This window comes from Streptopelia decaocto (genome assembly GCF_964273445.1).
Source record: "Streptopelia decaocto genome assembly, chromosome: 1".
Taxonomy (NCBI): domain Eukaryota; kingdom Metazoa; phylum Chordata; class Aves; order Columbiformes; family Columbidae; genus Streptopelia; species Streptopelia decaocto.
Window position 1 is genome coordinate 110,688,770 of NC_138663.1, and position 23,398 is coordinate 110,712,167.

A 23,398-nucleotide genomic window follows, 5' to 3' on the forward strand; every position below is an offset into this window, starting at 1 on the left:
AACCCTTTCAGTTGAAGATAAAGCAGAGAAAATCTGAATTCACTTTTGACCATCCAAATTTCCTTAGTTTGAGTTTTACTAATCAGTATCAATGGTAAGATCACGTTTCCCCAATGTCAAATTAATTCATCCAGACACTTTACATTTTATTACGGCCTATATACATATATGCAGGTATACATTCATCTATATATATACACATATGTGTACACACACACACACGCTATATTTTACACCTAGGGCTGTACACTGGAATATAACTTGCTCGCACTCAAGATAAATATATTCAGAAAGATGTTTCCAAAAAGCTGATCTGCAAGCATGCTGAAACTGAGGGGGCAGAAGGAGAAAGGGAGAAAAAAAAGATCAAGTAAAAGGGGAAAACAGACAAAGTGTCTCATCACTTTCAAGTTGTGCTGCCAAAACAGAGGAGTCATTAATGGGTTTAGCTGAAAAGATGTTCCTGACAAGCCTTCATGGAAGCCACACTTTGATCATACTGATTCTTCTCAAACACTTATCATAGCATATTTGTTTTTAAAAGAAGAAAGCCAAGTGTCAATCAACAGCAGAAACACCCCCCCGCCCTGCTTCCCATCACACAGCCAGTGACAAGAGGATGCTTGCTGCCTCCAGAAGCAGCGTCCCACTGTGCCTGCTCCAGCACTGGCACCGCCAGACCTGCAGTCGTGGGTGAGAAAGTCCCTGCGGTACATGATGTTCAAGAAAGAGGATGATCTTTGCCCCAGGGCTGTTGTAAATGATGTAATTGTGAACATCTGTGCTGGTTTGACTGAAAATGGGTTAATTTTTGTCATGCAGTTAGAAACCTTTCTTTTCCATAGCTAGCACGCTCTTTATTTGAACTTAGTTTGAGAACAAGAGATAACAGCCCAGCACAGAGTGAATGTTTTTAATTGCTCTGGTCTGAGAGCCAAAGACATTCTGAGGCATTGAGGAAGGGGGGCATGGATGGGGCAGAACTTGACTGACATCCAGCCTGATCAATAAGAGTATTCTATCCCATTGGCGTCATGCTTCAGATTTAAGAAAAGTTGGGACCTTCCGGGTTGCTCTCTCTCTGGCTCTTTTCAGGCGTTCTCACTCTTGCTTGCTCTGGGGCACAGCCAGGGGAGTTTCAGTTGGGACGTTTAGTTCAGCCCTTTGCCATTTTACAGAGGCCTCTGGGCCTTTCTGCCTTTTTCCTCTCTTTTCTCCCTCTGGGATCGGCTGTGGGACCAGGCGCTGTTTTCCTGGGACTGGCTGCTCAGCGTGTTTTGTGAGGAATTGCCTTGAGTATCTTTTATTTCTATTTTACATATAGATATTTACTAGTAATGTATTAGTATTTAGTTGTTTTATTAGACTGTGTTTATCTCAATCCAAGTTTCTCCTTTCCCTTTTGATTCTCTCCCCTGTTGGGGGCAGGGGTGGGAGAGGGTGAGCAAGCAGCTATCCTGGTCATATTTCTAGCTCAGGTTCAACCACGACAACATCGCATGGGACAATGAGGAGAGGGACAGATATATATGGGAGAACACACCGGTCAGCGTCACAGCAACCTAATTGCTGTTCAGTTTTTTCAAAGTATGGCAGCCTGCAGGAGAAGGGCGGGAAGACAATAAGGAGCTCTGTGAGTATTTCACAAGGAGCAGAACAAGGGTCAGCAACAGAGCAAAGCTGAGCAGAGGTGGTAATAGAGAGGAGGGGCGGGCATGAGGGGTGAAGGGTGTCCCTGAGCACCCTGGGTCAGAGCCACCGCTCAGCAACACACTCCGGGCAACAGCAACGGCCAGGGCAGCCTCGGAAAGGCCTGGACAGCACAGGTCATGATTTCCTGGACACAGGACATTTTGTTCCCTTCCTTCCCCTCTCCATCTCCCCAGTAGCATACTTACTACTAGAAATTATAACAATAGGTTTGAAGTCATGCTCTGTATGTGGATTTTTATTTTGCTCCTAAGGGGAGTCTGGACTCAGGTTATGTCTCTGCTGCACAAGCTGGTGGTGCACAGAGGTACCTGAGCGAGCCTGATGGCCAGGAGAGGTGTCACTTCAGTTCTAAGGACTTCACCTTGCAGGCCTGACTAACTCTCTAGGACTTACATGAGTGCCTACACACCCTGTGAGCTCCTCTGGTGCTTTCATCAGGAGCCACGAAGTCCCTAAAAAATGCTCCCAGGAGGGAAGATGAGAACCTCTCACCAATATAAATTTTGTAACAGAAAATCCTTGAAAATGAAGATATAAAATCTGTTGCATACTTTGGTCTTCTGAGGAAGAGCCCCAAGGCTTAGGTGAGTAGGTGGTCTACCTAAGGCCTCCAGAAGCTGCAGCAGGGTATAGATGGGTGTGCAAGAGTCCTGGGGCATCAATGAGATCCAGCAGAAGACAGTTTAGCTTGGGTCAAGAGGAGAGAAGGAACTGCCTACATGCACAATAATGGATCCTTTTGGAGGTCTTGAGAAATGCCTACTTGTCTGCACAAGCACCTACAATTGCAGCTAAATATCTACATAAGACAGACTGGATTCTGCTGGAAAATGAATGTATTTAAAGGCAACTGGTATAGCTCTGCACCACACCAAACCTCTGGTGAGGGAAGTCTATGGTGAGTAATCAGCCCTAGAACCTGTTTAAACACACAAAAAAAGAGTAGCACTACTATAGTAACAGCTAATTTCTTTTGGAGGAAGATTAAAGAGGCTTTAATGAATTTTACTTTATTTTCTTCTTTGCATAAGAACGAATGCGTATCTCTTAAGTTTTAAGGCAAGGAATATGGCTTGGCATAAATTGCAGAGGAAGAAGATGATCTGTATTGCTGCAGTTCTGAAAATTGGTATTCTATAAGGCATCAAAATGCTGATACACAATCCATGGTTGCCTAATTATCTATTATTCCTGCCCTAGTGAAGATTTCCTGCCCTTTCCAAATAGAAAAGTATTTATTTTTCTTTTTTTTTGGAAAGCTACATGACATTGTATCACAGACAAAGGTACAAAGAGAGTGATCAAGTCAAACCTGAAAGCAGAACCACTAATAAAAACTTAATGCGTCTATGCAGATTCAGATCAAAGCAGAGAGCAGAAAGCACCTACTGCACTGCCCCTCTCGCTGAACTCAGTGGCAGAATGGGCTGCACAGGGGACAGATCTGGATCTGCAAACAGCTTTTTTTTTCTTAAAAAAAAGTTCCTTGAAGTTTTGTTAAATTCATTAACCTATTCTCAGTTTACATCAGGCTGAGCATTATAAATCATGGAAGATCTAGCCCTCCTCATCGCTGTCCCAGCAGAAATCTGCAGGGAAGCTCAGCCACTTCAGTACCATTGTGCCACAGGGGATGGATGAGGGATGTCGGTCATCTGGGCTCACTGATGTGGGCTGTAAGACCACAGCACAGAGAAGGGGACACACTCCAGGAGAGGCCAGGGTAGCTCAGCTGGAAGAGCATTTCCTGAATACCCTACAGTATAGTAACTCCAGGGTACTCTTCCACTGATTCAGTAAAGCCTGGAAATAAAAGTCTGAGTTGTAAGATGTTTTGCTGTCAGAATGAAACTATACTATTTGCAGTGCTGCAAGTTGCTAGTTCCACTTAGGACATTAGTTCCTCTCATAACAGTGCCTGGCTGATGGAAGAGTGAGAGAAGATAATATGTCCGGTGTGTTTTCATGTGACTGAGATAAAAGGAAAACAAAACGTGTAAAAGATGGTGCTGTTCTTAATGCCATTTATTTAATGCTCTGGGGTGTTGTAATTATACTGCACAAGACAACATCGGCACTAAGCAATACTATGTTAAACAATAATGGTGAGTACTGATTCCTCTCCAAGTCAAGAGGCCATGCGATGTCATGGCCTCTTAGCTCTATTCAGACATCTTGGTCTCATTTCTAATCACTTCTTTGCTCTCACTTTCTCATTATGCACCAGCAAGTGCTCTGCATTGAAAGCCTGGAAAGCTACCTCACCAGCTTCAGTTAGCTCATGAACTTCTGCCCCTAAATTCCTCTCCGAGCTCTATTCATAGAAAGCATTTGCCACAAAACCGTAACCACAAAACACAGCCCTGTCCACCATGAGATCCACCTGAAGCGGTGCAATGTGTGTCTCCTCAGTGCTGCAGGAGCGATTCATTTGGCTTTGAAAATACTGGCCTGTCAATCTTACTTTCTAACCATGAACCAATTCCCTGGAGATTTAGTGGCTTGGCCACAAATACAGCGTGAAAATGTTTTTCTCTGTAGCCCATTATCAAACAGGGTCAAATAAACCACTGAGGTGGTATTTAATGGTAGATTTCCACTAAATGGCAGACCTCTGGCTTTGACATCTGTTTTGAGTTAGCATAGCAGCTGTTTGAAGCAGCTGCAGCAGTTGTGAATTTGCTGGGAGCAGCAAAGTAAAAGAGGAATGGATGGGAAACCTTGTAGATTAAAAGGAAAGAAAAAAATCCGTAAGGACAGCAATCATCAGGTATTCAGCACAATTTCCCTCTCTAGAAATGAAGCAGCTTTCGGCACCAACAGTCAGCTGTGCAAGGAGTGCGGACATCCTCTGTTTCTTAAGAAATGCCAAGAACTGCCAAAAGGTTAAATTGAAAAAAAAAACAAAAAAACCTATAACAGGTATTAATGTATAGGCACACCAGATATTGCATCAGAGATCTCTTTACGAAGGTCTATGTCACCATTTGTTAAAATTAAAAACGATGCCACGAAGCCTTGATGTCCTTTTAGAAACAATTATATGCAGCACAATCGTGGGAAATATAAAAATAAATCTATTTCCAGGTGAGTGAGAATTAATTACTACTACATTTTACTTCTTTGTTTCAGAAGTCCAAAATAAGAGCTATTACTTGCTTTAGAAAACCTCTTCTAAACCTGATCAAATCTTACTCTTCAGCTGCTTTTGACGAGTTTTAGACTAAATATTTTTTTAATTTGTATCCTGTGATGTTCCCTATATATCTGTGCACTCAAGCACAGACATTCTCTCCTTTTCTGTATTCATTGTTTATTCAGATTTGAACTTTTCACATGAATTAAAGCCTTGAGAGTCCAGTTTGTTCTTGTCATATTATTCTGCACTCCTCCAATTTGTCATTATCCCAATGGCAATAGGATACCAGAATTATATCCCTGATTCAAAAGGAGTATCACTCTCTATGCTGTGACTTGGTGGGGCTGGACATGTAGCTTGAAATTTTTCAGGCCACAAAGGAAACCTGCATTTAATGTCCTGCCAGTAACTCCCCAGGCCTTTTAATACTTCCCTAGATTTCCTCAATTGTTTTCATGTTTAAATATCAGATTATTTGTATGGGTTTTTTTTTTCCCCTTCTCAGATTTAATTTTGTTATTCTCACTTTCAACATAGGTAAGTTTTGATGACTATCCTCTGTACTCTGCAACTCTTCTGGAACTGAACAGTCTATGAATATCATTGCAGACTCCTCCTTCTACAGCACTAGTATAGAAATAAACACAGCTACTTCTGCTAATCAGTCTTGGGCATTTAATCCATTTTACATTACTTTCCCCACATCTGAATCCCTACACTACACCCTCTTCTCTGGCTGCTTTGCCAAACTGCTTTCACCCTTTTCACACTTTGATCTGAAATATAGATTTGCACGTCTCAATGGAAGAATGGCCCCTGATCGACTGGTTTCTTGAGAGTGATCAGCCCTGCTTCCTTTTCTCCTTCCTACAGTCCTGTACATCCCTGACACACATGGAATGTGACTGACCGCGGCGTCCATCATCTCACATTGAAGGTCTATGTGAGCCTGCGGCAAATTAGCTGTGGGTTTAGGTTTTGTTTATGCAGTATCAGTCGAGTATCATTTAATCGTTAAAATGGGAGTAGAAGAAAACTCCAGTAACTGGAGTTTGCATGAGATGTCAGCAAAACTGACAATTCCAGTAGCCTTCTTCATCAACCAGTGAATGGAAATCCATTTGTACTGGTTGTAGGACAAACTATTTCTCATCGAGGGACGGATCGTTCCTGTTTCTCAACCAAAAGCAATTACACAAACCTGGCATTCGTGCAAATGCAACAAAAAGATACATGAAGAACAGAGAAACCTAATTGAGGTCCTAAACTCTTTAGCCAAAATCTGGTACAATTCTCCAGAGACTGAATGACGTTTTCTCCCAGCTGGACTCATCTTTTTGTGTAGCCAAAGAAAAGAGGAAGAGGCAGATTGTGGCTCAGTGCAACAAGTGCTTTTGTCGGGCCCAGGAGAAAAGTCCTGTGGGAAGCCTGACCCTGCCCAACAGCCTCTGCCTGTGCTTGATGCTGCACCAGAACCTCCTCTCATGGCTTGGCTGAGGAGGACAGAGGGAGGCAGTCATGGCCCCAAGCCTGACAGTGTTCAAGAAGAGACTGGACAACGCCCTCAGACACATGGTGTGAACTGTGGGTTTGTCCTGTGCAGGGACAGGGGCTGGACTCAATGATCCCTGTGGGTTCCTTCCAACTCAGGACATTCTATGATTCTATTACATGTCAAAAGGAGACTGTGCTTCCCATTCACTTGCAACCCTCCATGCAGCTAGAGAATATTTTTATCCTTTATGGCTGTTAGTCAGGCAAGAAAGTTGGAACAAGCTACAATCTCTTTTAGGGAAGTTTATGACCATATACTACACTTTTAACATAGTTACTGAATGGAGAAACAAAATAAGGAAATACATTATTTCTCCCTATTTGAATGACCACATTTTGCATCACAAGAATGCAAATGTGAAGTTGTAGCTTAACTTACTGAATTAAAATATGAGCTGGTGTTACCAATTTCAAATATTTTTTTTCCTTTTTTTTTACTAAACTGTATATTCTGTTAGTCTGATTCATGAAGCTTTGTATTTTTCACTAATAAAATAAAATTAAAAACCTTTGCTACTCTCACTCAGTAGGGAGTGGTATCTAACACACTGATATCTACCTGTTTATTCCAAGGAAATGAACCACTGTATTTCAAATATCTCATTAAGTGTTGCTTTGTAAATTGCTCCTATTTTACTTAAAACTAAGCCTGTTTTTAAACAGAAACTGTTTGTCAGTGTCATCAGCTACGATTACAAATTAGATACCACATTCAGTGAATATTTTAGTGCATCTAGATCTAGATACATATGATCACGCAAGATCTCCTAAATACAACATATTTATGCAAATAATGGTCACTGATAAGAAGGCACGGTCTTTTGCAACCTTGTGTACACAGCAACTTTAAAAATAAGCCGATTTTAATCTACATAGTAATACTCCAAAGGTATTTCTTCTATTGTCTCTGACAATATTTAGGCAAAATGAGGGCTGGACATACAACTTTTTTCATGTAATGTTCGGGTGCAGATCAATGTAGTTAACAATATATTGTATTAGATTTTCTACAATAATATTTTTCTAAACAATTGCCTCTTTTGATCTATAGCATGAGATCTTACGCAGTTTATACTGCCTTCTCCTTTTCCACTGCTCACAGATGATGCCTGGTGAGAGCTGAGCTTACTTTGAAATCAAAGGATGGAGAACACTTGGCTTCACTGGAAGTCTAGTGTGATGGTTAAGGCATTTATCTGCTAAAGAAGGACCCCTGGGTGATGTGTGAAACCTCTGCAAGAGGCCCTGTGGTAAGTCTATGCCGCTACTGAAACCCGCTTAACAGGCTGTCATCAGACACCAGGACTTTCTTCTGCCAAGAGGTTCATGTCTGAGCTTTCTTTCACAGCACCAGGTAATATCCCAAACTTCCCATCCCCTGCTAGGAGTCTGAGTCATTTTTCTTGGCAGCGGAGTATTGTCTCTGGGCTCAGAAGAGACCTTCCGTAAATAAAAAAAGGCTAAACAAATAAATCCCAGTAATACAAATGCTTATCTTTAGCAAACAACAGGAATGAGCAAAACAGAACCCCTGACAGAAATGCTGTGGTTGGGGGCACGAATGCAGCCTACGCTGCACAAAGAAGCAGCCTGCTTGGTTTTCCTCTGTTATTCTGGACCCGAGTCCTACAAGGTCAAGAACTTTGACTCAGATCTGTAATATTATTTCAAACCAGATTCTCCTTGGAGAAAGGTAAGGACAGAAGAAAAATGTGCTAAGACATATTAAAAACAAATCAGCAAGGGGACCAACTGAAAAGGAGAGAAGCTGTGATAAAAGGAGCACAGGAAAAGGGAAGAACACATTTGGGGAAAAAAAAGAGCCTCAAACAGATATTGTTTCAGCCATGTATCCAGCACCAGCCACCTGTGGAGGTAGCTTAAGGTAAAGGAGAAGCAGGCTGCTTCTCAGCTCTAAGTAAGACAGGTTTCTGTACAGCTATTGTTAAAATGAAAACAAAGAGCAGCAAAAAACCTGAAACTGAAACACAACCCCCTGAAAACATCAAGGAACAGAAAGCACTTTTATCTTCTTCCCTCTCATCTGCCGTGGGCGGTGGCGCTCACCTCTGGAGCTGGGGAAGGAGTTGTTCAGCTGCTCCATCACTTCCTCCAAACCTGTGCTTGTGTCCTGGGGTGGGCTGAGCAGCTCCTCCTCACCTGGAAAGCAAAGCCACACCGCTGCTTGAGAGCCACCACAAAACCACTTGCTAACAGCTTGCTATTGCGTATGTCCTCAATGAAGCTAAGGCTCTTCACTTAAATGCATTTTCTGCTTAGCATACAATCAAAATTCTAAAGGTGCATTTTGTTGACTTCTATGTTTCCCTCTTTTTCTTTTTTTTTTAAGGATCTAAATGACATTAAACAATGCATTTTAAACAATTAACACTGACTTTAATTTAAAAGGAATTTAAGAAATAATCTCCTCTGGTAAAAGAAGTGGGGTAAAATGTCTGCTACGAACATCCAGTTCTATAAATGACACTCAGTGTTTCAGGTCCTCCTGTTATATTAATGGCAAAAGAAATTGCTGTTGTGAGTGCTGCTATTGAGCAGCTTTCTAATAGTGCTGGATTCACATTAGCTCTGCTTTGCCTGGCTGCCTAAATCAGGAGAAACCCAGATTCTCATCTGCATCAGTATTAATATTTCTGACAGTTTAATTGCATCAGATTGGCGCTCGAAGAACATTCAATTGTACTGTTAAAGGGTTTAGCAGCAGTTTAATAAAGCAAAATACATTTCTCGCACTGAATAATTTCTATAACCTGATTATAGGGCAGCAGCTTAATGGGAAATTCAATATGTTTTATTTTTACTGGGTTTTTTTTGGTCATGGTTTCAGATAACTAAAATCTATATGTTGATTTCACTGCAGACCCTAGCCTCCAAAACAAATAAAGCATGTGAAAAAAGAATACACCTAAAGGATTTGAGTGAGATTCTCCTGTTTAACTAGATTTCTTTTATCCCTATTAAAATGCAAAAGCAATTTTGCCTGCTGAAATAACCATGATCAGTACATCCTTGTTTTGAAAGTGACTTAATGACCCTTTATTCTAACATGCCTTGCCCTACTCAACTTGAGTAATAAACTGCCTGAATTTCTGTTAGCATTTACATTCTTTAAACATTGAGGTGCTCCACGCTAGTGGAAAGCCTGCTAAACGAGATGCTAAATGAACACTTCAGGACTGCATATATTCCCTATTATTAGGGTTAGTGTTGGCCTCACCTTAGGGCCAGGAGCTTCACAGAGTTATTACTGACCAAGAGTAATTTTTCTCACTCCAGTACAAGAAGTGGGGTAAAGTTCCTGCAAGAAGCACCTAATTCATATAACTTATGGTCTTTATATCAGCTTCTTTTATTACACTAATGGGCTAAAAATAGCTTATTCAGCTTTCGACTGGTGCTGGGTTCGCACAAATCAATTCAGGCCATGAGTCACTTGGCACCAAGTGCTGCGCTGACAGAGGTGCCTTAGCAGAACTACCTACACTGCTGGACGTCAAGGTGAAAACTCAGAGAGAGGTCTCACCACTTCTGTCCAGAGTGAGAACCTTATCAGCACGCCTGCAGAAACCCACCTGGCCACAAACACCAAAAGAAGGGGGCAGTGGTTCTGCTGTCCTGGCCAAGAAGAACTGAGGACAGGTACTGATATGCAAATATCCTGGTAAACGCTGATACAAACTGAACTCTGTCGACCCTCAATACTGCTGTATCTTTATTTAAAAAGCATTATTCTTTCTCATTTGGATGATTTTTCTGAGCATTGCCTTGCCTTGTAAACAACAAAATAAGACACCAGCCAAGCAAGCAGATAACAGTAAAGATGCCTTCAGACCTCAGTTATCTCTCTTTACCCAAACTGGTCTTCCCCATTTCTGTTTCCACAAAAGGCCTGGGAAGCTCGGTGAGACTCTGACATTCTGGTGGTACTCGAATGAATTAAAGTTCAGCAACAGCCTCTTGACTCACATGCCTCAGAAAAGCTCCTCTGCTGCCACATTACTGGAGGGGAAAGGCCAAAGATCAGGGCCTCCACATTAAGGGCTCTACGAGAAGAAAATAGAACCCTTCCACTTGCACAGGTGTATTTCAAGTTATCAAAGGATAAGCTTTTCTATTTGTAAATTAGGATCTAAGTGGGTTGCTGCTTTTACCAAGTGGCTGGACAACGCAGCTGGTGGAAAATCTTTTGCAATAATCTCTCCTTGAGAAAGCAGAGAGAGAGATAACTGCAGTGGGTCTACATTCAAAGTGAAAAAACCCTAAAGCCTCCTTTCAAAAAGTAAAATACATAAAAGCCACCACTACATTACCTCATTGCCTGAGAGACCTAGAGTTCCTCAGTATTTTCTTGCAAATTATGACTCCCTCATTACTGGGCACATGCTCGCAGCGTGGGAGCATTATTTACAACACCGCTCTGGTTCCCTTCACAATTCAAGAATATTTTAAGTCACGCTTCAGAAACTCTCAGGCTAGCAAGCAAAGCTTTCTGGTGTGAAAGACGACTCAACAAACTGAATTAGCTGCGGTTTGTTAGCTCAGTTAGTAATTCCTTTTATAAGCTCTGCTCCATGCTGCCAACAGCATTGCTTTGCTGAGTCTCAACACGATCATACTGATAACGATTCAACATCTCACTGTCCTGCCACATATTGGCTCAATTCAACAAACAGAAAACCCAACTCATGACTAAATACTTGCTTTAAACAAGTTTTAGCAGTCTATGTGACTATATGCATGTTAATTAATTATTCCAGTCTCACAAGTTAAATGGGAATAATTTTATATCGAGTCAAATGAAAGAAGTACATTATTATATTTTGTCCTACTAAAAGATAAAATACAAGACTTTTAATAAAATGGCTGGGAACCACTGTCTTCCTATCTTTTCTTGTGCATTTAATTAACACATTTTATGTAATGAAATTCATAACATTTCTTCAGAAAGCTGACTCCACCCATAAATTATGTCTACTCTGTTCCAAAATATTTACTCACTAGTAATACCATTAAAGAAAGATCCATATGAAATTGCTGTTACCTGTGACTGTACTCTCATCCCCAGGATTCAACTTAAGGATTCCCAAAGGTGCAATTTATTTCACAATTTTATGTTGTAGGGTGTATAGAACCCATCTCGTTTTATACCAGCACAGGCTGATGTTATTGCCTACACTCGGGAAGGAAGAAAAGCCCCTGAAACAAGCTGCGTCTCCTACCATGGTGGCACTTCAGACACAAAAGAACATTCCCTCCTGTTCAATTTCTCTCTGTCGTCGACTGTGTCACTAGTTGCAGTGAAGAGAAAAGCTCCCACTTAAGCTTCTCACTCTCCCTCACTGCCTCTAATATCCACTAAATAAATTTATTTGCATGAAGCTGAATATTATCACCAGACTCCAAATATTATCTTGTTCAAGTAATTTAAGTACATTTGCTTAAAGATGCTGCAATGGTTGATTGCTTTTTTACTAGCAGAAAATCCTTAGTAATTGGTAATAAATACCTATTAATTAGATAACAGATAGGAAATCAGGAAAATGCTACAGAGCAGTTACTAAAAGCACCAAAATAATAATTCCAGCCTCTAGCTACAGAATATTATTACTTAACCCTACTCCACAACTCATATCATGTTCATTATCACATCTGATGCAATATTTAGAAAAGAAACTAGATGAGTAGTGCCTATGAGTGACAGCTCAATCCTACTGATTGAGCCACGACATATTAAAAATAAGATCACATCAGTTAACATGGGGATGATTAATCATACATTTAATCTCTTAGCCACAATTAATGCTATGTACACTTAAATCAGCCATGTCATGCTTAATTACCGAAGGTCAGTATGAATAAAACAGTTAGCTTTTTAGTAACATTTGTCTTCAGGAGTCAAGTCCTGCCTGAGCTTTGTGTTTAATGTAAAAATATCCATGCTATTGTGTTTATCATGATCAAAAACAAAAGCCTGAACTATAATGAAGATGTAAAATGTAAACAGCCAGATGACATCAAAGACCACTGGAAATGTCTATTTCATTCTCATTTGAACTGAACAGGAGAGAAGAGTATTTTCTGTCTTTAAGGATATTTTGCTGGAAAATGGGACTATCACTATTTTTTCTGACAATCTGAACTTTGTTGTCTTACCCATGGTTTCTGAAGTCTGGCTGCCAACCACACGAAGAAGCATTGGCTGACTGCTGTCTGACCTCTGCAAAGAGGTAGAAGGAGATGATAGTGCTGTACCATTCACCTTGGCATCTGCCTGCGGCTAAAAATTGAAGAAAAAAACAGAAGAGGTTGTTATTAACAGCTCAGTACAGTTGCACAAATCTTCAGATCTCTGTATTTCTTATTTACACCATGAGTACACACAATTTTGTCTGTTTCTGTGTAAACACTTGCATGCAAACAACAGCTCTGAATTCTGAATAAAGCAAGGAAGAATACTAAATAAGAATACCAAAACATGATTACACCTTCTCACTTGCAGCCTGCAGAATAACATTTTTCTCTGACTAGTCTCTACAGATATGATTTCTTGGTATGTTGTTATTATTGATATCACTTCACACCCTGTTTGGAAAATGACTCTGGAGAGATCTAGAAGAAAGGCCTGAGGGCTCACCTGCTCCAGCAGCTGCCTCAGCCTGTGCAGCTGTGACTCCAGCTGTTTGTTGTGATCCTCCAGGATCTGCATCCTGGCCTCCAGGCGGCCCTTGTGCTGACGAAGCAGTTTGGCTTCTGCAATGAGCTCAGCATCCCGGGGGCTTTGTGGGGAAACCGGCATCATTTCCGGTGGGGACGGCAGTGGAGAGAGTCCTTTGTGGTCATGCTGTTGCTTCAGACGGTCATACTCTGCTTGCAAGTTCCTGTTGAGAAGCAACGAGAAGGTAAAAGCTTTATGCAATCATAGAATCATAAGAATGGGTTGGAAGGGACCTTCAAGGGTCATCTAGTTCAACCCCGCTGCAATGAGCAGGGACATTTTCAACTACATCAGGCCGCTCAGAGCCCCGTCCAGCCTGGCCTGGAATGTCTCCAGGGATGGGGCATCTACCACCCCTCTGGGCAACCTGTGCCAGTGTTTCACCACCCTCATTGTAAAAAAATTTCTTCCTCATGTAGACTGAATCTCGTCTCCTTTAGTTTAACACCACTACCCCTTTTCCTATCAGCCTGCCCTCACAGCAGAGCTGTTCCAGCCCTCTGATCATTTCTGTGACCCTCCTCTGGACCCTCTCCAACAGGTCCATGTCTTTCCTGTACTGAGGGTACCAAAGCTGGATGCAGCCAAACAGGCTAGTGCAGGCTACCCTCTGTGCAGGGCAGCGAGAAGGCACCTCCTCTCGTGAGATGGGATGGGATGGGATGTGTCTCCCTGCCGGGGCAAAGGTTCACCTGTACCACCTGCCTTTTAGTCTGCTGAACGCATATACCTGTAGGCTGACACCTCGCAAATTCACATGCAGCTGATATTACAGGGACCTGTGATACCCAAAGGCTCTCTGCGTCACCAGAATTCACAGTTAATTCCCTTCCAGGGCACAGGAGGCAGCGGCTGGCTGGGCTCCAGACACTCTCCCAGCACCCGGGTACGGTCTGTCCTGGGCTCAGCCCTTGGCTTCCTGCCTTTCATCCTTCCCAGCACAAGTGGGACTGCCTGTTTGCTTCCATGCATGAATACACTCGAGGACTAATTAGTGCTAAAAGAGGACTTGGAGTGATCAAAGCACTTTGCAAACGCTAATCAAAGTGGACACCACCTGGCTGGCCTGTTTTATAAAGCTAAAAAACAAAGGAGACCCAAAGAGTCAGAGCAAAACACAGAACTCGGCAGTTCATTTGAAACTCTGCTGTCGTCAGGCAGGTCACATCACTCTCCTCTGTTAATATTCACAAATGCATTTCTAGCCTAGCTCTAAAATTACTAACCTAAGATGAGGAAAAGACAAATTAGTGAGCTAATCTGTTAAACCGCACTGCACAAACTTTTGAGGCTATAATTTCCATCTTCATTGGGACTGCCCTGCCTAGAGTGATAAAAGTCTACTGTAACTTTATGGCACCGTTATACTTGTTATTTTATTCTGTAAAACCCCAGTTTTACTCCAGTAAACCACTCCATAGGTTAATATGATCTATACGGCCCATATGAAAAAAAAAATGCCAAGCAGGAAGAGCAGAGAAGGGATGAAACTGAAAGCTTGCTAAGGAAAACACAGCCCAACAATGCAAAAATAGGAGCTTGTAACAGAAACTTTGCAGGCAAGGGAGGCCTAATAAACTGTACTGGGATTTTGTTGCTGTGATGTTCCTTCGCAGCTTCCCAGAGGGGTGAAAAATAGCTCAATGCTCTGGTAACTGCTTACTCATCACAAGCAGTGACCCAGATTTTATTTTTTCCAACTTGCTCTTATTTGAGGTTGTGAGAACAGGCACTTTTTGCCAGCTCTGCCCGCAAACCACAATACACACTGACAGTTTCCTCTGGAGGCTTAAATAGCACCTCAGAAACTTCCCAATAAACTTTATTAAGCTCTGAAACACTTCTAAATGTATGTTATTGTGACCAGAATGAAAACTAAAGAAGCATGCATCATTTCACGTGAATAAGAAAGCAATGCCAAGGACAAAGACCGGCTACTGACTGTCCTTTAACTGTATTTGTGCCCCTCAGCAGCTGTATGATGGATGTGTCCCAAACTGGGACTGCGGCATCTCCCCCTGCCCCTGAACATGATCTCCAAGGGATGTCTGACCTACATGGTCCCTCTTCTGCAAAAGTTTAAAAGGTTAAAAAAAGGGGTTGATCACTCTTAACTTCAGGTTGCTCCAAAATTCAAAATTTCCTTTTCTAAAACCCACACAAAGAGGTAAGACTACGGAGAGCTTTTTTTTTCAAAGAAAATTTTTGTTTCAAGTCCATGAAAATTATCTGGAAGAAAGAAAGAAGGACTGTACTGGGTGTTGCCTTCCACATGACTTAATGTCTTCTGATACTTCTAGCTGAATGAATTAGTGAGTAATTAATAAAAACTACAGAAGGGAATAGGAATGAGCATGACAACAGTATCACAAACGGTGTTACTGCAGATTAAAGATTATACAGGATTGATCATTAAGTTTGTTTTTCACAAAGTCTGTAGACTGTGGCTGTTGCTACCCCATGAGAAATTTCCCAGACGTATGATACAGGCAACACTCTACAAACAGCAGACTCCAAAGTTTGAAGTACTGTAAAGCAAAAGATAAAATATCACCCTAAGGGAGACTAAATAAATGCACTTGGTCATACTTACAACATAATCCGGTACCTTGCTACAAAGAAATCTACAACTATCGCCTCACCTATCAATATAGAAAAGTCCTTCCAGTACCCATGGTTTTGAAAAACAAGTGAGGAGTAGGGAGTAACTCAGACAAAAACACCTCATGTCTGATACAAAATAGTTAAAAACTCTTTCTGAAAGTCTACAGGAAAAAAAAAAAAAAAGAGTAAAGTATATTGCATATTATCCAAGGAGAGATATGTCTGAATTTGTGAGTTCTGTAATTAAAGACAGTAATATTGTTAGAACAAAGGAATGTCACTTTAAGGTTGCATGTGAGTTTATCCAGAGCACCTGTGTTACTGAGTTTTTCAGGTGAACCTTTTCAGTCCAGCTACACAATCCTTGGCCCAGAGAATTAAAACTTATCATAGCAACCTCATTCAGAGCTGTACGAGTGTTGCAGAGGACAGATGATCAGTAATGTCATAATAATTGGGATCTAACATACAGGAATGAAGTTTTATATTAACATAAATGGGCGCCCCATCATAAGAAAGACATTGAGGTGCTGGAGAGAGTTCAGAGGAGGGTGACAAAGCTGGTGAAGGCTCTGGGGCACAAGTCTGATGAGGAGCAGCTGAGGGAACTGGGGCTCTTCAGCCTGGAGAAAAGGAGGCTGAGGGGAGACCTTATTGCTGTCTACAGCTACCTGAAAGGAGGTTGTAGCGTGGAGGGTGTTGGTCTCTTCTCCCACCTGGCAAGCGATAGGACAAGAGGAAATGGCCTCAAGTTGCACCAGGGAAGGTTTAGATTGGATATTGGGAAAAAATTCTTCACGGACAGGGCATTGGAACAGGCTGCCTAGGGAAGTGGTGGCGTCACCGTCCCTGGAGAGGTTTAAAAGGCATTCAGACGAGGTTCTTAGGGACATGGTTTAGTGCTAGGGTTAGGTTAGGTTATGGCTGGACTCAATGATCCTGAGGGTCTCTTCCAGCCAAAATGATTCTATGATTCTATAGGGGGAAAAAAGCTGAAAATTAAAAAAGAAAGACTGTGAAAGCTGCTGTAAGCATATCCTAGAGGAAAGAGCTATCTACTCTTATTTCCACCTCTGGAACAGTTTTAAGATGTGCAATGAAAAAGGATTGCTGCTGCAAGGCAAGCGTCCAAGGCATTGCCCACAGCCCTGAGAGGAAAGCCTCTGTGCCCCAAGGAAAGGCGCCCTCTGACATCTTCAGCATCAAATGGGAAGAGAAAGGGGATAAAAGCACAATTCTCTCTAAATGAATGTGACTGAGCAAGCACGGGGAGACCCAGCCTCCCTCCACCATAGCTCAGGGTGGGTGACTTTCACCTCTGGCTGTCACAAACAAAGCTGCTGTGTCTTCTTATCACTGGAAAATACATTCTGCTTCAGTAAGAGGCATATTCAAAGAAAAACCCCAGATATTCCATTTACTATGCTTGCACCTCTTTGAAGCACTCATGAAGAAAAATAAGAGAGGAAGCATGCAATGTAACCTTGATTTATGCAACTGTAAAGAGCTGCGTAGTAAAGAGCTCATGAGTTATTAATCACATCTATCACTGGCAGCATTAATTGCCTGGTGACGGAAATCCTAGTGGACCCCATTTGCTGAGCAGTCCTCTCAGAGGCAACTGAGAACTTGTGAATTCATGTTCTTTGTCATCTCCCTGCAGAAGATCAGTGGTATGAAGAAAAGGACAAAGCTGGTAACTGAACCACCTACCCCTGTCCCTCATTAGAGTGCCAGCATTTACTCACAGTGCGTCACACTCGGAAGACCTAGTTCCACTTCTTCAATGCCAAAATAAATACCAGAAGGAACCTTGGCACATTTAGAAATGCATCACTTTCTCGCTATTGGCAACTACAATGAAGGAACTTATTTGAGGAGGCCATTCATCAGTCTTCAGATTTGAAGGAACAGCACAGCTACATGGAAACAGGGCAGCTTTGAGATTTGGGGTGTTAGCAGTTCTCCGATGGCACACAGCCCAGTGCACTCTGGGTGCACGTCAGGAAGGGAAAGGAAAGGCAAATAACTCAGGCTGGAGATCTCATTTACTAAGTCCTTATTATAGTACAGCAAGGAGTTCAGAGGAAAACAAAAGAACGCAAGAGAAGTCTCCCTTTTACTGAAGTATGTTAGTGACACTGATGCAACTAAATTATTAGGAAGCATTCACTTTCTTTAGTCATTAAAACAGCAGGAAAGTATTTTAATTCTTTACAAAAAGTTCTGAGTGTCTGTCAGCACAACCCTGTATGCTTTCTTTTTAATGCTGGCAGAGTATATCCTAGTCATTATAACCTAATCTGCAGCATAACCTATGTAATGTATTGCTTTAGATGGACACCAAAAACCTGTCTTCGCTGGTTTTGAAATAGATTCACTCTTAAGGAAATTTCAAAATGTTTTTGAGATAGTTTTATAATTATTTGGATTTTTCTCTTACATTGCAATATAGTATCAAGATTACTTGGTCTACTGAATAGACAAGAAATGGTCTTATCACAATATTTCACGGGATGTAAAACTGAGCATGAGCCTGAAGGCCTAATACTCAAATGAAAAAATTTCACCAGTTGAAAATATTCTCTAAAATGCTCACATTTTAGCAAACATAAATTATTTAACAGTCAAATTTTAGCCATAAATTATTTAAGGAAATCATATTTGCAAGCTACAAAAGCACCAAGGTCTCAAAATGCTAGCAGATAAATAATGAATATCTAACAAGAGGCCCTTGGAACTGAAAAAAAATCCAGTCACAACTGTGTCACAGCTAGGTTAGTTTCTAAGTCAGAAAACACATTTCAGAACAATTCAAAAGACGCAACAGATCTTTTTAAACTGTCCAAAAGCAAAACCTTAACATTACAATTTCAAAGCGTCTTTTTCATTTAGGTAACATGTCAAGATGGAAATACTTGGAAACCAGAAACTGCAGCTGAAAACCAAATGAAGGTCCAAATTCAATAAACAGCTCAAAAGAGATTTAAAAAAAAATTCTAAATACAAAGCAAAAAAGAGAAGGGCTTTTTTTTTAAAGCAAGAAACTGTGGAGAGTGGAAGAAAAAGAGAAATGACAGTAAAGTGTTTTGAATATTGTAGTGTTGCTTCTTGTTGGCACTTGCTGCAGCTTTCCCAAGACCTGCTGAGAAGTGACTGTATATGCTGACTCCAGTAGTAAAATAATGCAAGATACAGCAGAGAGCTAAGTCCTCATTGTCAAAAATTATCAGAAAAACAAAAGTTGGTCAACACAGGCAGGAAAAAAATGACTACTTATCTAACGCTGGTAGCCACCCAGCCACGTGCCTTCCCAGGCATAAGCATCAAATCCAGCTCTGCACCAACTAGGAGACGCACCTTGGCCAAACCACCTGTGGTATTTACAATGGAGATCATAGAATCATTTTGGTTGGAAAAGACCCTCAAGATCATCGAGTCCAACTGTTAACCTAACTCTGGCACTAAACCACGTCCCTAAGAACTTTATCTACACATCTTTTAAACACCTCCATGGATGGTGACGCCACCACCTCCCTGGGCAGCCTGTTCCAATGCCTGACAACCCTTTCTGAGAAGAAATGTTTCCTAATATCCAATCTAAACCTCCCCTGGCTCAACTTGAGGCCATTTCCTCTTGTCCTATCGCTTGCCACTTGGGAGAAGAGACCAACCCCCTCCATGCTACAACCTCCTGTCAGGTAGTTGTAGACAGCAACAAGGTCTCCCCTCAGCCTCCTTTTCTCCAGGCTAAACAGCCCCAGGTCCCTCAGCTGCTCCTCATCAGACTTGTGCTCCAGACCCTTCACGAGCTTCGGTCAACCTTCTCTGAACTCTCTCCAGCACCTCAATGTCTTTCTTGTAGTGAGTGGCCCAAAACTGAACTCAGGATTCGAGGTAGGGCCCCAGCAGCAACAAGTAGAGGGCACAATCACTTCCCTAGTGCTGCTGGCCACACTATTCCTGATACAAGCCAGGATGCTGTTGGCCTTTTTGGCCACCTGGGCACACTGCTGGCTCATGTTCAACTGGCTGTCAACCAACACCCCCAAACATGATGAACAGTTCAGGTGATTTAAGGCTGGGCTGAGGACTAAGCAGTCACAACGTGATTTGCATCACGTTCAGCTCATTTCCAAGCAATAGTTTCACCGAGTCTTCATGCTGTGGCAATAAACAACGTTTACTCCGAGGGCATTTTTCGGATCAGCAAGGGAAGGAATATATGCTCACCCACTGGAACAGGGCTCACACAAGGAATTAGATCCCAGGTTGTTGATTACTTTTGGCAAGAGCCAAAAAAGGTTTGCACAATCTCAAAGGAGAAAAAGACTAGAAAATAGAAATCTGAAAACCAGTCTTGTCCCTTTAAAGGCAAATAAGTTACATGAAGGATTCCTGACTGATCCTGTCTGAATGGCTTATTTTTCTAAATAGGAATCAGTGTTTCCTCCAAAATATCATAGTTATCTGGCCGTGACAAGCTATCAGGACAAGAACTTGTTTGGTTTTCAGCATCCACCTCACATTTTAAGTACTAGTTATTTATAGCAGTTTGCAGAGACAAAAGTCATGATTTTGTCATCATCAGTGAAAATCACAGCAGTGTGACCTCCACGCTGTCCTACAGAAACAGACCATTGCGTCCCTGCTGCATCAAGACCTGAAGCATCCACAAAAGGTGAGGTGGCTTGCGGTGGCATCCCATCCCTGACTGAGCCTCTAGCCATACAAATGAGAAAACAACAGGCTATAATCAACATTATTGTCTACAGCACTTGTTTAATCCAGGATTGGCAGACTTCAAAATAAGCATTTTTGGGGTCTAATTCCTGACAGAGATCTTTTAACATGTTATTCCTCACTAGTAGTTATTAAATAATGCTCATACTGAAATTTAAAGCCTAGGCCCCCTCCACCCCCCCCCCCCCCCCCCCCAATTTTTTAGCCTCTTTAGCTGTCTAATTCCATCTTATACTAACATTCATACACCACATTTCTAATCTAAATTGAGTCTGCTTTAAAAGCCATCCTCCTTTCTGGTGGGCAGCTTATTTTCTACACAGACAGAAAAGCATTATGATTTTTTTTCTTCTTCCTAGTGCTGTTTTAAAAAGCAACAACCATCCCCTGAAAACCAAGCTATTTTACTCTAATATCTGTATGGCACTAGTTACACAATAATTCTTAACTACCCAAATCCTGTATGCAAAGCGTGATGGCTTATTTCAAAATACTGTTTTTCCTCCACTTTGGAAAGTACTTGGGCTTTATGTTCTATGTAATAGGAAGTCTGGGGTTTGTTGCAAACAAAATCTCCCTGCTGTTCAGAGAGCAAGGGCTTTGTTTACTACAGCTTTCTGTCTGAAACACGTTCCTCATCCTTTACGCCTATTGATCCCCACATTCTCCCAAATCTTCCTGAAAAATATTGCGCCCTTGACACTTCCTCTTTATTTCTCACTCCCCAATTTATTATTATTTGTAAGTCTGTCAGATATAGTGCCAGCATTTTTCATGCAAGCAGGAAACATCATCTCCAGCTGTTTTCTCTGCTACTAATTGCTCATAGAAAGCAGTTAGATTTTAGCAGTTTGATCTTCAGCTTAACCCGGCCTAAAGATTTTGTAGTCTGAATGCAGAGAAGGTGCAATGCAACTGGAAACATGAGGGCATGAGAAAATAATGGTGGATTTAAAAAGTGACTCTTACAGTAAATGACACCTTTAATGAAAAAGCATGTGTGAAACAAATTGTTAATTAAATTAGTTGCTCTTACAGTGACAAGTCTACAGAAAAATAAAAACTGGCATTTATGGAGAACACAGGTTCTTTCCTTTTCCTAGCTGAAGCACATTACTTATAAAGAAAAACAGACTTCTGCAGAGGAGCAGCTGATGCACATCCAGAAGGATGCACAAGGCAGATCGAAATCTTCCTCCTATTCCAGGTCACAGAAAAGCTTATTTCAGGCTCCTCCATGACAAAACCAACTTGACCTGTTCTGCAAGTCCAGTCTCTGCCCTTTGTAAATAAGTCCCAACCACAGTCTCATGGAGATGGTGGGGTGATGGAACCACTATAATTGATTAGTGCCATCCAAAGAAGACTTATGCATGGAGAGAAGATCTATGACACTGACAACTCTTTCATTATTTTCTTAACATGCCTAAGGTAAATGATTACTGCATTAAATCTCAATGTAAACAAAGGTACCTAGCTCTTAAAGAAGCAAGAAAAAAGTACATGAAAATGCCAATAGACTTTACCATAAAAGCTGTAGCTAGCAGAAGACAAATATATGTATTTTTTTTTTGTTAGATCTAAATGTTTTCTATCTTACAGTCTAATTTTGGTAGTTCATGGTTGCAGTTACACATCTGCCAGGGTCAAGATCTACCAGTTTTTATGTTGGTGGCCCAAAACTCCAGAGTACCACAGAAAGAGAACTGCAGTGTTGTGATGCTGCAAGAATCCAGCTAAGGCAGAAGGTTATGATTAATGAAGACAACTTCAACTAAACCTGAAATTGAAAGAGGCAAAATATATTCGATATTGAAAGGCTAAAGAAATGGCAACAAATAACACCAAGCAGAAAGAGGACTCAAGTTTTAACCACCATGAAAGATCACATTTGTCTGAAAAAAATGCAACTTTACAACTTATTTTATCCCTCAACGTGCTATCAAAGGGAATTCCATCTAATTGTACAGCACAAATATTTAACAGATTCTTTACTTCAAATTACTTGAGGTAATTTCAAAACCTTATATATCTCAGTGGCCAACTTCTTTGACAAAAGCCTGTTTTTTTGAGAACTTCTGCCTGTCTTTTCCAGACAGCGCTGCAGATGTCTGCACACCCTTCCCTTTCATTACAGCAAAATAAAGTAACACTGGTGTGAAGCTCATTACTATCATGGAAATAAGGCAGAAGAGAAGGAAATAAGAAACGCGAGGGCTGCGGCAGCTGGCGGCGTAACCCACCTGTTCTCCTCCTCCAAGTCCGCGAGGATCCTCTCCAGTTCCCCTCTTTCCTCACTCTCCAGGGAAATGAGGATCTGGGCAGGGCTTCGGGGCTGGCTCAGGGGGGACTCCTGGTTCAGACTTTGGCAGTAGTGCTGGATTAACAAGTGTTCGTCATCGCTGGAAAAGAGAGGAGGATAAAACAGGCTGTTTCCTTCCTCATTTTTAACTTTGCAGTGAGTATGAGATGATTCACTTCCCATCTCTCACTGCTTACAGAGAGATTTGCTGAACTCTTCATCACTAAGAGCAGAGCAATGTATTGTACCTTACAGCAAAATCTGCTGAACAGTTTCATTTATTCTCTTGATAATTTTCCTTCTCTACAGAGTTCACCACTCTTCCTCTCTGCTTTTCAGATACTTAAAGCCAAATTTTGCCACAGCCAACCACATTTTTCCTCTTTTGCCTAACTTCAATTAGGAATTTGCTTGAGAAAAAAGGCCATCTTCTGCTACCTCATCTGTGTTGTGGAAGGGGCATTCAAAGGCAAGGCTTTTATTTGTACACCTACAAACTCTCCTTGTGTAATAAAGGTGTCCTCTGTCTGTTTTTCTCTATGAAATTGTAAATGAGGTGAAATAAAAAAAATGGACTTAATCTAATGAAATTATGCTATTTTTCACA

At 41.4% G+C, this 23,398-nt stretch overlaps 1 protein-coding gene across 12 annotated transcripts in view; it reads right to left on the minus strand.

The window, feature by feature from the left end:
- The window catches only part of DMD (dystrophin), a 1,259,796-nt gene that overhangs the window by 8,613 nt on the left and 1,227,785 nt on the right, over positions 1–23,398 (minus strand). For all 12 annotated transcript variants that reach the window (XM_082049442.1, XM_082049444.1, XM_082049438.1 and 9 more), the window contains 4 exons: positions 22,733–22,891; positions 13,062–13,305; positions 12,581–12,704; positions 8,474–8,566 (listed from right to left, as the gene is read on the minus strand). In XM_082049442.1, the coding sequence (XP_081905568.1) occupies positions 8,474–8,566; positions 12,581–12,704; positions 13,062–13,305; positions 22,733–22,891 (620 nt within the window). The remainder of the gene's footprint in view (positions 1–8,473; positions 8,567–12,580; positions 12,705–13,061; positions 13,306–22,732; positions 22,892–23,398) is intronic.